The sequence below is a fragment of the Podarcis melisellensis genome (assembly GCF_964234715.1).
Source record: "Podarcis melisellensis genome assembly, chromosome: 8".
In the NCBI taxonomy this organism is placed as follows: Eukaryota; Metazoa; Chordata; class Lepidosauria; order Squamata; family Lacertidae; genus Podarcis; species Podarcis melisellensis.
Window position 1 is genome coordinate 74,549,959 of NC_138540.1, and position 12,579 is coordinate 74,562,537.

The window sequence follows — 12,579 nt, forward strand, 5'->3', positions numbered from 1 at the left end:
GCATCAAAAACTCCTTACATGCGGTCTGCATTCACAGTCCCTACTATCAATGGGCCTCATTAAAGCAAAGAGTCTAATAGGCCAGCGCCTGAAAGACATTGAACGACAAAACAACCTGACTATCTTAAAGAAACTGTGCCCATGGTATACCTACTTTCCCCCTTCTCATTTTGACTCTCCAGCTTCATATTTGTTTAAACTAACCATCCCAAAATACAGACGTGCCTTTACATTGGCTAGATGGGATGTTCTTCCCTCTGCTGTACTCGAAGGTCGTTACCAAAAGACTCCATTTGAAAAACGACTTTGCCCATGTGGAGATGGTAACACGGAAACAGTGTCCCACGTCCTTCTATCTTGCCCCCTTTACAAAGACCTAAGGAATGAGATTATTACTCCACTCATTCTCTCCAACCCCGGCCGTTCACCAGACATTACACTGTATTTTCTATTATCTGATACGGATAGTCAGATAACAGAGAAGGTCGCGAGGTACATCGAGAGAGCTGCGAAATTGAGGGCCACCATCTGAGTGACAGACTTGTTCATCTGACGGACCTCCTTTTGCTTGTTCTTTTCTTCCTTTTATCCCTATTTTCACTTTTAACTCTTGTATAGCTGTGGCCTGTTGGCTTTGCTAATAAAGTTTTGATTTGATGGAGATGGAACAGTAAGTCTATATAAAACATGAAAGCCCCACATGCAAGTATGTCAAATATATTTCAGATTTATCCTTCAAATTTTAAATTTAAATATGAGAAAAATCAGAATAGCAAGAGTTAAAATACTAAAACAGATTAAAATTGCAAAAACTTTCTAAGCATCTCAGTTGTTGTTGTTTAGTCGTTTAGTCGTGTCCGACTCTTCGTGACCCCATGGACCAGAGAACGCCAGGCACCTCTGTTCTCCACTGCCTCCCGCAGTTTGGTCAAACTCATGCTGGTAACCTCGAAAACACTATCCAACCATCTCGTCCTCTGCCGTCCCCTTCTCCTTGTGCCCTCCATCTTTCCTAACATCAGGGTCTTCTCCAGGGAGTCTTCTCTTCTCATGAGGTGGTCAAAGTACTGGAGCCTCAGCTTCACAATCTGTCCTTCCAGTGATCTCAGTAGACTTCTCTAAACAAGAATGTTTTTAGTACGTGCTGAGCAGAATACAGTGAGTGCCCCTGACTGTTCTCAGTGCTAGAGAAAGTACTAGCAAGAAGTTACTAGGAAGTTACTGGGTCCTTGGTGGACAAAGCAATAAACTGGCTATGAAATACCATTGCTGCCTTTCCTATAACTTGGTGTGAGCTCTAATTTGGTTCACAGAAGCATTAAAAAACCCCCACACAATAAAAAACTTCCATGACCCAAATCAAAGGACAGCTAAAGACTCAAGGTATGGCAAAGGTGACTGCTTAAGTAGCCAAGCTCGGTAGAGCTTGAGGGAATTGAACAGGGATGGGGACACCATGGTATGTACTGAATATTGGACTATGGAGCCAAAGTTATTACTGAGACCTATTAAAATCACTATTAGAATGTGGAACATTGTTTCTCCTTGTTCCAATTGCATCAGATTGTTGGGAAGGAGACAGGATACTGTACTTTGAGTCATCTGATCTGTTTGGTGAGACTGTACTGAATTGGACCAAACTTGTCATTTATGCCTCCTTCAAATCCCATCTTCAGTGCCATCCTTATCCATATGTCTAAGACAGAATCTGGAGAAATCGGTTGGCTTTTAATTGCAGATAAAATGGAGAATACTCTATTCCAAAGGTTTTTAATATGGGGCATGATCACCCCACAAGGATAAATGAACCAGGTTTTCCACAGCTGTTCAAACATGAAGGGGAAAGGGAGGATTTAAATTTTGCCAACCAGACTGGCATCCAGTGCCAGTGGAAGATGACCTTGAGTGTGGTTTCCTGTAAGTGAGCAGAGATAATTTAAGGAGGGGAGGGGTCCAGGTACCTGTTGGGATATGAGTACAACGCAACTGCAAACAAGCAGTTTGATGTTGACATCACATGATGTGACTAGTCCTGGGAAAGAATGTACCAGGAAGTTCTTATCAGGACGGTTCACAGGGATTTGTTCTGTGTGTAATATGAGACCTTCCTGTTGCGCGTGTGAAGGAAGTCTTACTGAGTTGCTTGGAGGAGACTGAACTAAACGGACATGTTTTTGTACAGATGTAAAGACAGAAATAAACCGTAGATGATGTAGACTTTCTGACTTTCTTCTTTCTCCTGCTGGTATGCAAGGAGCAAAGGGGGTGTGCATCTTCCACGCTGGGAGATGTCGCCTATCAAGATCTCCCTGGACTTGCCGGGATGCCAGCCAGGGTAGATCACCGGTAAACAAGCCCCGGGAACCTGAGAGGGGGGCCAGCCTCTCCTGAGGGGGCTAGTTTTCCAACAGTACCCTCCCATTTGTGCTACTCAGTTATGTCGTCTAATTCTGATTCCCATACAATTTCAAGGCCTCTAGCATTCCCCGCTTCATGATCTACTAGATTGCTGTGTATTAGGGAAGTGGTACCCTTCGCGTCGCAGGGACGCAGGTGGCGCTGTGGGTTAAAGCCTCAGCGCCTAGGACTTGCCAATCAAAAGGTCGGCGGTTCGAATCCCTGCGGCGGGGTGCGCTCCCGCTGCTCGGTCCCAGCGCCTGCCAACCTAGCAGTTCGAAAGCACCTCCGGGTGCAAGTAGATAAATAGGGACCGCTTACCAGCGGGAAGGTAAACGGCTTTTCCGTGTGCGGCTCTGGCTCGCCAGAGCAGCGATGTCACGCTGGCCACGTGACCCGGAAGTGTCTCCGGACAGCGCTGGCCCCTGGCCTCTTAAGTGAGATGGGCGCACAACCCCAGAGTCTGTCAAGACTGGCCCGTACGGGCAGGGGTACCTTTACCTTTACCTTACCCTTCGCTTCATATGCTAGATTTCTGCATGAGGATTCAAACAATATAAGTGTATGTAGGTGTATGTATGCAAGTGTATGTATGCAAAAGAATGTGCCTGAGTGACTTGAAACCAGGTACAGTGGTACCTCGGGTTAGGTACTTAATTTGTTCCAGAGGTCTGTTCTTAACCTGAAACTGTTCTTAACCTGAAGCACCACTTTAGCTAATGGGGCCTCCTGCTGCCGCCGCGCCGCTGGAGCACAATTTCTGTTCTTATCCTGAAGCAAAGTTCTTAACCTGAAGCACTATTTCTGGGTTAGCAGAGTCTGTAACCTGAAGTGTATGTAACCTGAAGCGTATGTAACCTGAGGTACCACTGTAGTATGAATGCCTTTTAATTTACCTTGCAGTTCCTCTTTGGAGATTGCTTTGGGAAAGAGGTCACGGATTGTGTAAATGCCCACATCTTCCCTCCACATGTCCACCAGGTCCCATTCAGTTAAGATTTCTGCCACGTTTGGGTTGCAGATTTTGTTCACAGATTGGTGCCTAATTTGGTCCTTGGTTTCATCTCTGCAATTACTGAAGTCTCCACCTATTGTAGTTTGTCTTCTTTTAAAATTGTTCTAATTTTGTGAGTAGGTTCCAGAGAAAGCATTCTTGTGCTGAGTTGGGTGAATATAGACATGTGATGGTGAATGGACGGCTGCCTGTGACACCACAGACAAAGAGGTATCTCCCCTTTGGGACTTCCAAACTTCCCCCAACACTCAGAGGGCCATGCTTGCTTATCAGTATAGCAACTTCCCAAGTTTTTCCAGAATCAGGAATTTGTAGTTGCTTGCCTAGCCAGCTTCCTTTGAGATAGGCAGCTTTTTGGTTCTTGCATTGATGTGTCTCCTGCAGGAGAACAATGTCTGGATCAGGGTTTTTTCAGCTGGAACTCACCATAAATCAGTTTTGGCACCTCTCAGGTGGGCACCATTGCCATTCTAAGAGAACTGTAAAGTCTGATTGGGAATGTACTATACAAACCTAATGGGCAGGTCTGTATTTTAAGGTATATATGTATCAATTGGTTATCACTGTACTTTAATTGTGCATCTATGCATATTCTGCAGTATCCATAGAATATTTTTTTATCTGCTTTTTGGTTGAAATGACCAAGATGGTTTCAACAACAACAACAAAACTTGGATGGAACTGAATTGACTATCAAATACCCATTCTCTTCACTCCACACATTCTACACCTATAAAACATACAGATATATTAATGCAGATGTTATGTGCCAAAACCGTTTATTTTGATAATGAATTTCACCAATTGTGAAAAAGAGAACCCAGGAGGCCAGAGAATCTACTCATATCACTAGGCTCCAATATTCTTCTGTGGAATTCAAAAGGAGGAGACTTTTCATTTCCCCTATCTACCCTTCATGGTCATTCTGCTTTGAGGAGTTCTCAGGATCGTAGCATTTGGCTTCATATGCTTTTAATATAATTATTTTATATTTTAAAAGTTTTCCTCGAAAGGCACACAAGTCTTCAGATGCACAGCCTTGGAATGTCAGATTCCATGTGAACGTCCAATCTGGGAAATTAAAAATCATAAGGTTTGCATGAGTTTAGATTATGATGGTTATTTAAACTCATTGTGCTTAGAACCAACCCACTATATGATTAATATGGCTACCAGATATCCTTGGTGCATGCCTTAGAAACCTTACCCTGTGAGCAAAATTAAACCTAGCAGTTGTCCTAATTTCACCCTTTTGCCAATTCCAAATCACTTGCCTTCAACTGACGTTCTACTACATCAGATATGTGGCCCGTAAATTCACTGCTACAGCGAAACAACTGGGAATTTTTGAAAACCACTCTGAATTGCTGCTTGAGAAGCAGGGCTTGCAGACATAGCCAAGGAGCTGAACGCCTTGTTGAAAGAAAGGTATGGTCCTTAAAAAGTTGGTTATATTGTTTATGTATGCTACCATCGCAGCCAGAATTTTGTATGCACAGTTCCAACAAAAGTGGAGTGGGCTTTAAAACTATTGGTTTTAAACTACTGTATTTTTCGCTCTATAGGATGCACTTTTTCTCCTCCAAAAATTAAGGGGAAATGTGTGTGCATCCTATGGAGCGAATGCAGGCTCCTTAGCTTCAGCGATAGCAACACGAAGCCTCCAAAGCGCAGAGGGAGCACTCCCTCCGCGCTCCGGAGGCTTCGCGTTGCTTTCGCTGAAGCCTGGAGAGCGAGAGGGGTTGGTGCGCACCGACCACTCTCACTCTCCAGGCTTCAGGGATAGCCGCCTGAAGCCTTCGGAGCACAGCACAAGTTCCTGCTGCTCTCCGCAGGCTTCGGGTTCCTTTCGCTGAAGCCAGGAGAGTCTTGCTCCGGAGGCTTCAGGATGCCTTCTGCCTTCTGCTGAAGCACACCAACCCATCTCGCTCTCCAGGCTTCAAAGATAGCTGCCTGAAGCTTCCAGAGCACAGCGGGAGCTCCCACTGTGCTCCGGAGGTTTCAGGTTCCTTTCAGCTAAGCGGGAGGAGAAATGGAAGGGGCTCCGTTTCTCCTGCCACTTCACTGAAGGGTCGCTGCACAGAGAGGGGGAGATTTTTTTTTCTTGTTCTCCCGCTCTAAAACAAGGTGCGTCCTATGGTCGGGTGTGTCCTATAGAGCGGAAAATACGGTATATGAAATGGACAGCAAAAAATAAGATGACCAAACTAGCATTGCATCAGGTGCAACCCAAAGGCTACACTCAGATGACACTTCTTTTCCTTTTCCCAATATTTCCTTATCATCTGTTAATTTTTGCATTTTAAGTGATCTTTCACACAACATAAAAGCCAGATCTAGTGGAATCTAGCAGATGTTTAGCACTAATTTAGCACTAATCTCCATGATAATTGTTTCCAGAAAAGAAATCCCTCAGCAGTCATGTTGACTCAAAATTGCCTGGCACCCTGTTGCCGGTGTTGATGTAAGAGTCAGCTGTCAGTCAGCTTTTGTACATGGATTAGGAGGCCAATCTCATCTTGCCCTTTGCCTCAGGCAGCAAAATGCCTGGGGACAGTCCCGTGAATGACTGAGAAAAATGCATTCATCTCTATCTATAGCTATAGGTGTTATGTGGAACTAAGATGGAGACATAAGAATTATCTTGGAAACAGAAGAAATACCTTTTGTTTCAGAGCAAGAAACAAATTTGCTTTTCAGTAGTGGCAATGTGAAAATAACCTAGTAGCAGCTGGGATACTGCAAGTGTTCCTGTAGGACTATATTGGTATTGCACAAATGCCCTTCAGCATCCCAAATGGGTCCTGATGTGGTGACATGACTGCTGAGATTATGAATGCCTATTGTCCATTTGGACTCCAGGACCCAACATTTGCCCCACAGAGTAGAATGCCTGTGCTTGATCAGTGCCTGTGAGATGACCAATGAACCCCACATTAAAGATACTATTGGAGGCAAGGATTCCTTTTTTTAAAAAAAAGTCTTGTCCAAACTACCACCAGCTCTTCAGAGTGTCCAAGACCTTCTTCAAGTCAAGCAGATGGTCCCCAGTCCCTCACCATTCATTTGACAAGAGTGGGTTTTTTTAAAAAAAATTAAAATCTGATTTATTTATTGTGAATTTTGCAAGTAATATACCCCAAAATGTGGAGAGACATGGACAATTGTCCTAGACACGGAAAAGGATGTGTTCTGTGTTCGGCAGAAATGGTTAGTTGTTAAATATTGCTGAAGAGGCCGTACCCCTGGGGAAGTTCAAGCAGGGCAGAAGACAGCTTTTCAGAAGTGACGTTGCGGAAACAGGCATCTCCCAGAGTCCCTTCCATCTCCAAAACATCAGCACTGTGCATTGTCCAAACAGGCTCCAGGACTGTTGAGCTTGTTTCAGAGAGCAGAGTGCCTGTTATGGTGGGCACGGCCCAGCAAATATCTCATTACAAGACCCTCCTATCTGCTGGTGTGACGGACCAATGGAACTTTATTTGCTCTGCAGTTGTCATGGTGCTTCTTCTGCTGGGGTTATTTGGGTGGCTGCCTTTTTCTGGGCTGAGACCAAGTGCATGTACCACCATAGGTTGACTACAGCTAGAAAAGAAACAGAAAAAGTAGAGGCCTTTAACCACCTGCCTACTTCCTTTAAAGCAGGTGTGGCAAAACCTTTGCCCTCCAGATGTTGCTGAGCTACCACTGCCCATCATCCCTGTCTACAATTCCCCAGAGTGGGTTAACAACCAATCCTTCATCCCAGGGAATTCTGGGAATTGCAGCTCTGTGAGGGGAACAGGGGGTCTCCTCCCAGGAACCTGAACAAACGACAATTCCCAGGGTTCTTTGGGAGAAGTCACAACTGCTTCTCCCAAGTGCTTTAAATGTACAGTGCAGATGTGGACTAAACGCTATCTGTGTATGCCAAAGGCAGAAATCCCAAAGCCTGTCCCTTGCACTGATAATGCTTATTTATTTGGGATCCTTTGGCGTGGGTCTTTTTTTAAGCCACAACAAATGCTTTGAAAATATTCTGCCCTCCCTCCTCGTTTAAGGGCTATTTAACTTTGTGTGCACATTAGCATGCGGAGCTTGCAGAATTTTGCCCTGACATTCCTGTCCACCTGGCATTGCTTGACTACACAGCTCTGGATTCTAGCTTAAATGAGACATCGGTCTGCTTTAGATTGTTGGGCCAGACTACTGAGTTCACCATCTCACTCCACACCCTCTGGCCTGCCAGGGTATATTTACCTAAGGCGAAGAACAGAACAAAGACAAAGCAACCAAGGAAGAAATCCTGGCATGGCGACAGGAGCACAGCATCATCTACTGAAGTTCTGAGCTTTGTGTATATAATCACTAGAGCAGTCAGCATGCAGATTGCTGCAGGCAAAGAAGAGAGTATTAGGGTTGTGGTGTCCTTCATGATCCCCTAACAGCTTATTCCCGCCTTCCCCAACCCAGGGCTCTCCAGATGTCATTGGACTACAACTCCCATCAGCCCCAGACAGCATGGCCAGTAGTCAGGGAGATAATGATAGGATCCGTAGTCCAACACATCTGAGAGGCATCAGGTTGGGGGATGCTGGGAGCATTACAAGCCTTTAAATTCCCCTCCATGCATTATATAGGGGAAGTTTCAGGAGGGAGGAAATGGGAAATGGCACCTGACCTCTCCCCTTTCTGTTCCCAGAAACCTCCCCTCCTCCCCAATAAAAGATAGTATTATTGGGATAGTTCTTCAGTCACCATTCCTGAAAACAAAAATTGGCTCAGACTGGAGGGATCTGCTCTTTTGCAATGAGCACAGAAGCAGACTTCTGGTGGTTCCCTCATTGCAAGAAGCAAAGCTACAGGGAACCAGGCAGAGGGCCTTCTCAGTAGTGGTGCCCGCCCTGTGGAACACCCTCCCACCAGATGTCAAAGAGATAAACAACTACCTAACATTTAGAAGACATCTGAAGGCAGCCCTGTTCAGGGAAGTTTTTAATGGGTGACTATTATTCATCTACTACCCTGTTGTTTACTGGGTCTCAACCGTCCTCTATCAACTGTAAGGTTTCCTTTCCTCTCCCCCCGCGCCGTCGCTGATTCTCCAGGGCATTTTTTGGTTTGTTTTTGTTTAGTGCCAAGCCTAAATAAAATGTCTTTAAAGCTCAAACACTCACTCACTGTACGTCTGTGCAATATGGTGTAGTCATTAGAGTGCTCGACTAGGACCTGAGAGGCAAGGGTTCAAATCCTACCTCAGCCATGAAGGCCGCTGGGTGACCTTGGATCAGGTCACCGTCTCTCAGCCCAAACTACCTCACAGGGTTGCCGTGATAATTAATTGCAAAAGTTGAGAACTAGGAGCTCCCCTACCCTCCAACATTTCTCCAATGAAAATAGGGACAACCTATTCCATAATAACAATAATATTATTATTTATACCCTACTCATCTGAATGGGTTGCCCCAGCCACTCTGGGTGGCTTCCAATATATATAAAAACATAATAAAAGGTTAAATATTAAAAAATCTTCCCTATACAGGGCTGCCTTCAGATGTCTTCTAAAGGTTGTAGAATTACTTGTCTACTTGGCTTGGGGGGGGGGGGTTGCATAACTCCATACCCTCCAACATTTCTGCAATGAAAATAAGGAAGACCTAAGGAAATGTGGGACGGACGCGGGTGGCGCTGTGAGTTAAACCACAGAGCCTAGGACTTGCTGATTAGAAGGTTGGCGGTTCGAATCCCTATGAAGGGGTGAGCTCCCGTTGCTTAGTCCCTGCTCCTGTTAACCTAGCAGTTCAAAAGCACATCAAAAGTTCAAGTAGATAAATAGGTACCGCTCCAGCGGGAAGGTAAACGGCATTTCCGTGCACTGCTCTGGTTCGCCAGAAGCAGCTTAGTCATGCTGGCCACATGACCCGGAAGCTGTATGCCGGCTCCCTCCCGATAAAGTGAGATGAGTGCCGCAATCCCAGAGTCGTCCGCGACTAGACCTAATGGTCAGGGGTCCCTTTACCTTTTAAGGAAATGTGGGACATTCTGGGATCAGATCAGAAACCGAGACGGCTTCTGTAAATCTGGGACTGTCCCTGGAGAATAGGGACACTTGGAGGGTCTGAGCTCTTTGGAGGAAAGGTGGGATGCAAATGCAACAATAATGAATAAAATCTACAGCTGTAATATAAAGGCATCGTGTTACTCTACCACCCTTCGTAGGTGTATGGCATATACATAATACCTGCAATGAGGTTAGTCACAAACGACATCATGGCTTTGTCAGTATTCTCTTTCAAACAGTGAGAAAAAGAAGTCCACGATGTGATCAAGGCCATTAAACCACAGCCAATGGCTATTATCAAAAGGGCCCGTACAACAAATAGATGTGCTAAAGGAAAGAGAAAATAACAAGTCTTACTATAATGTGTCATTCTACTGAGAGAAAAGAGTTTCAGACTACGACCTGGGCAGCGGTCTCCACCCAGCCATGACCTTGGGCCAGTGCTCTCTCTCATTGTCCCCTTGACAGGGTCCTTGTGACACTAAAAACGGGGAGTGTGGAAACAACTATGTCAGGATGCGGGAATTTGTGGTCCTCCAGCTGCTGGTGGTGTCCCAACTCCCCATCACGATGGTGGAAGTTGTCGTTCAGCAACATCTGAAAAGCCAAAGGTTTGCCATACCTGGGTTAACTCAACATAGCCCTGACCTGGGCATTTACAGTTCCACAAGAACACCAGCAATTACCCAGGCTAGTCAAGGAATTTGTTTGTTTTTCATTCAGTTCAGGCTTTTGTCTAGAAAGACGGTTCTTTTTGCTCAGACCTATGGGTAAAAAGGGGACACGGGTGGCGCTGTGGGTTAAACCACAGAGCCTAGGGCTTGCTGATCAGAAGGTCGGAGGTTCGAATCCCCGCGATGGGGTGAGCTCCCATTGTTCGGTCCCTGCTCCTGCCAACCTAGCAGTTCGAAAGCACGTCAAAGTGCAAGTAGATAAATAGCTACCGCTCCAGCGGGAAGGTAAAGTGTTTCCGTGTGCTGCTCTGGTTCTCCAGAAGCCACTTAGTCATGCTGGCCACATGACCCCGAAGCTGTATGCCACCTCCCTCGACCAATAAAGTGAGATGAGCGCTGCAACCCCAGAGTCGGTTACGACTGGACCTAATGGTCAGGGGTCCCTTCACCTTTTTATGGGTAAAAAGCTTCCCCCTAAGAAAGTAGCTCAGTTTTCACTAACTGGAAGCTGATCTTATGATGAGCACCTGTGTTACCTCATCTAGGTGGGTACCTCAAGTCCACAATGGCAGTTTGATAATTCCTCAGTTGTGAGATAACACACTTTCTTTAAAGTTCTGAAAAGCCAAATCCTTCTGAAAAACTACATCCTACAGCCTGATTGGCTAGGAAGACAGACCAGTTGTTAGGCCAAATTCTGGAAAGTTACTCATATCCCTTTCTTTGGTGCCTCTCATTTTCCTTGACTGACACCTGGGCTATAGCAAATATTATAAAATGTCAGCAGCGATCTCTCCTCTAGAAGGAAGCCTGGCTCAGAAAGGGCTGGTGCCGGTGCCAGTGTGGTGTAGTGGTTAGGGTGTAGGACTAGGATCTGGGAGACCAGGATTCAAATCCTGTCTTAGCCATGAAATCCACTGGATTGCCACATTGCATAATTTAGGCAGATTGTATAACTGCAACATCCCCGATTGTAACTCATTTGGCCAAGGACACTAAGCAATGTGAACACAAGTTGTGTTTCTTACCTGACCTTGCAGAAACGAGGCCACATTTTTTCTGAAAGCAGTAAGTCCAAACCCCCATAGTAAAATTGTTTGCCTCTGCAGAATAGTCCAGCCAGTAGGGAGATATGGTGATGATTATAAGCACCAGGAAGTTGACACAGCCGGCACCATAGTGTAGTTTTTTGTAGAAACCAGGCCAGAGCTTGAAGAACTGCAGAGGGAGGGAGAGGGAAGCTCAAGATCAGAATAGTAACTGGCACTGGTTCTTCAAAGCACTCAACATATGTGATGGAGAGGGACATGGGCAGAGGAGGGTGACCAGGATGATGAAGGGTTTGGAAAACAAGCCTTCAATGAGGAACGTTTGAAGGACTTGGACATGCTTAGCCTTGAGAAGACTGAGAAGTTATATGATAGCCATCTTTAAAAACGATACCCTGAGACCTCTGGGTATAGGGCAGTATATAAATTCAGTAATAAATTTATATAGATATAGATATAGATATATCTGAAGGGCTGTCACAAGAAGTGCTGTGAGATTCAAGGCCCCTTCCAGCCATTTCTTTACTGAGGTGGCCTGTAAACAGGAACCCACTGCCTTGGCAATCTTACCTCTTCTGTTGTGTCAGCTTCCATGTCAAATCCACTCCCTGTTCCATGGTTTTCTCTTCATGCTTCTTTCAAAAGGGATCTAGAAGGGTTCTCCCCCTGCTCTTCCAGAGATCTTAGATGATCGATTGTTTCCCCTTAGGGATTTCTCCCCCTTCTCACTACTGCACACACATAAAGTAAAGGCTGAAAAATATTTTCAATGTAGGCAGGTCACATGCGCATCAAATTTACTAGGTCTAACACATCCTCAAAACACACTCCCCACTCTGCGACCAGGGTTATAACTACTGCTGTTTTTCTAGAAAAAGAGGTGCTAGAACTCATCACCATAAATGCCTCCCTTGTTATAAGGACGATGGTGCCCACCTGAGAGGTGCCGGAACTGAGTTCTGGTGAGTTCCAGCTGAAAAAAAGCCTTGGTTATAAGCAACCTTACATGCCTCTAGTCAACAGAGGAAGGGGTTGAGAGTAACAAGTAGGAAATGCACTTTGTGGTTTCCCAGCAAACTCTGGCCCTTCCTCTCTCCTGCATGAAGCAGCCATGAGAAACTAGCTGCCATCATGCAGGTTTAGAATCCCAAGCCATCATTGTAAGTAAGAATAAACCGTGAGTAAAGAACCTTTCTTCCCCCTTTACCAATGGGATCTTTGTGTGTTTTATTTTATATTCTTAAAGCAGTGTGTGTATGAGACATAATACGCAACATAATGGGTGATGGCTACATCTGGCTTCCAAGCTCTTAACTCTGCTCTAAAATAGAAAGCAATTTTATTTTTTAAACCCAAGAATTTCAATCTTGCATCTTCAGCCCACAGCCCACAACCCAATGCCTC

At 45.2% G+C, this 12,579-nt stretch overlaps 1 protein-coding gene across 4 annotated transcripts in view; it reads right to left on the reverse strand.

Annotated features, from left to right (window-relative positions):
* Positions 1-4,162: 4,162 nt before the first annotated feature.
* Positions 4,163-12,579, reverse strand: part of LOC309375319 (uncharacterized protein) — a 282,552-nt gene continuing 274,135 nt past the window's right edge. For 2 of the 4 annotated variants that reach the window (XM_081921005.1, XM_081921003.1), the window contains exons 2-6: positions 11,746-11,928; positions 11,155-11,344; positions 9,633-9,779; positions 7,652-7,783; positions 6,493-6,997 (exon numbers count right to left, since the gene is read on the reverse strand). In XM_081921005.1, coding sequence (XP_081777131.1) covers positions 6,909-6,997; positions 7,652-7,783; positions 9,633-9,779; positions 11,155-11,344; positions 11,746-11,769 — 582 coding nt within the window. In that variant the 5' untranslated portion in view covers positions 11,770-11,928 and the 3' untranslated portion in view covers positions 6,493-6,908. Of the gene's footprint in view, positions 4,484-6,492; positions 6,998-7,651; positions 7,784-9,632; positions 9,780-11,154; positions 11,345-11,745; positions 11,929-12,579 lie in introns of those variants that run through there. The other 2 variants (XR_014170827.1, XM_081921004.1) reach the window with 2 other exon arrangements.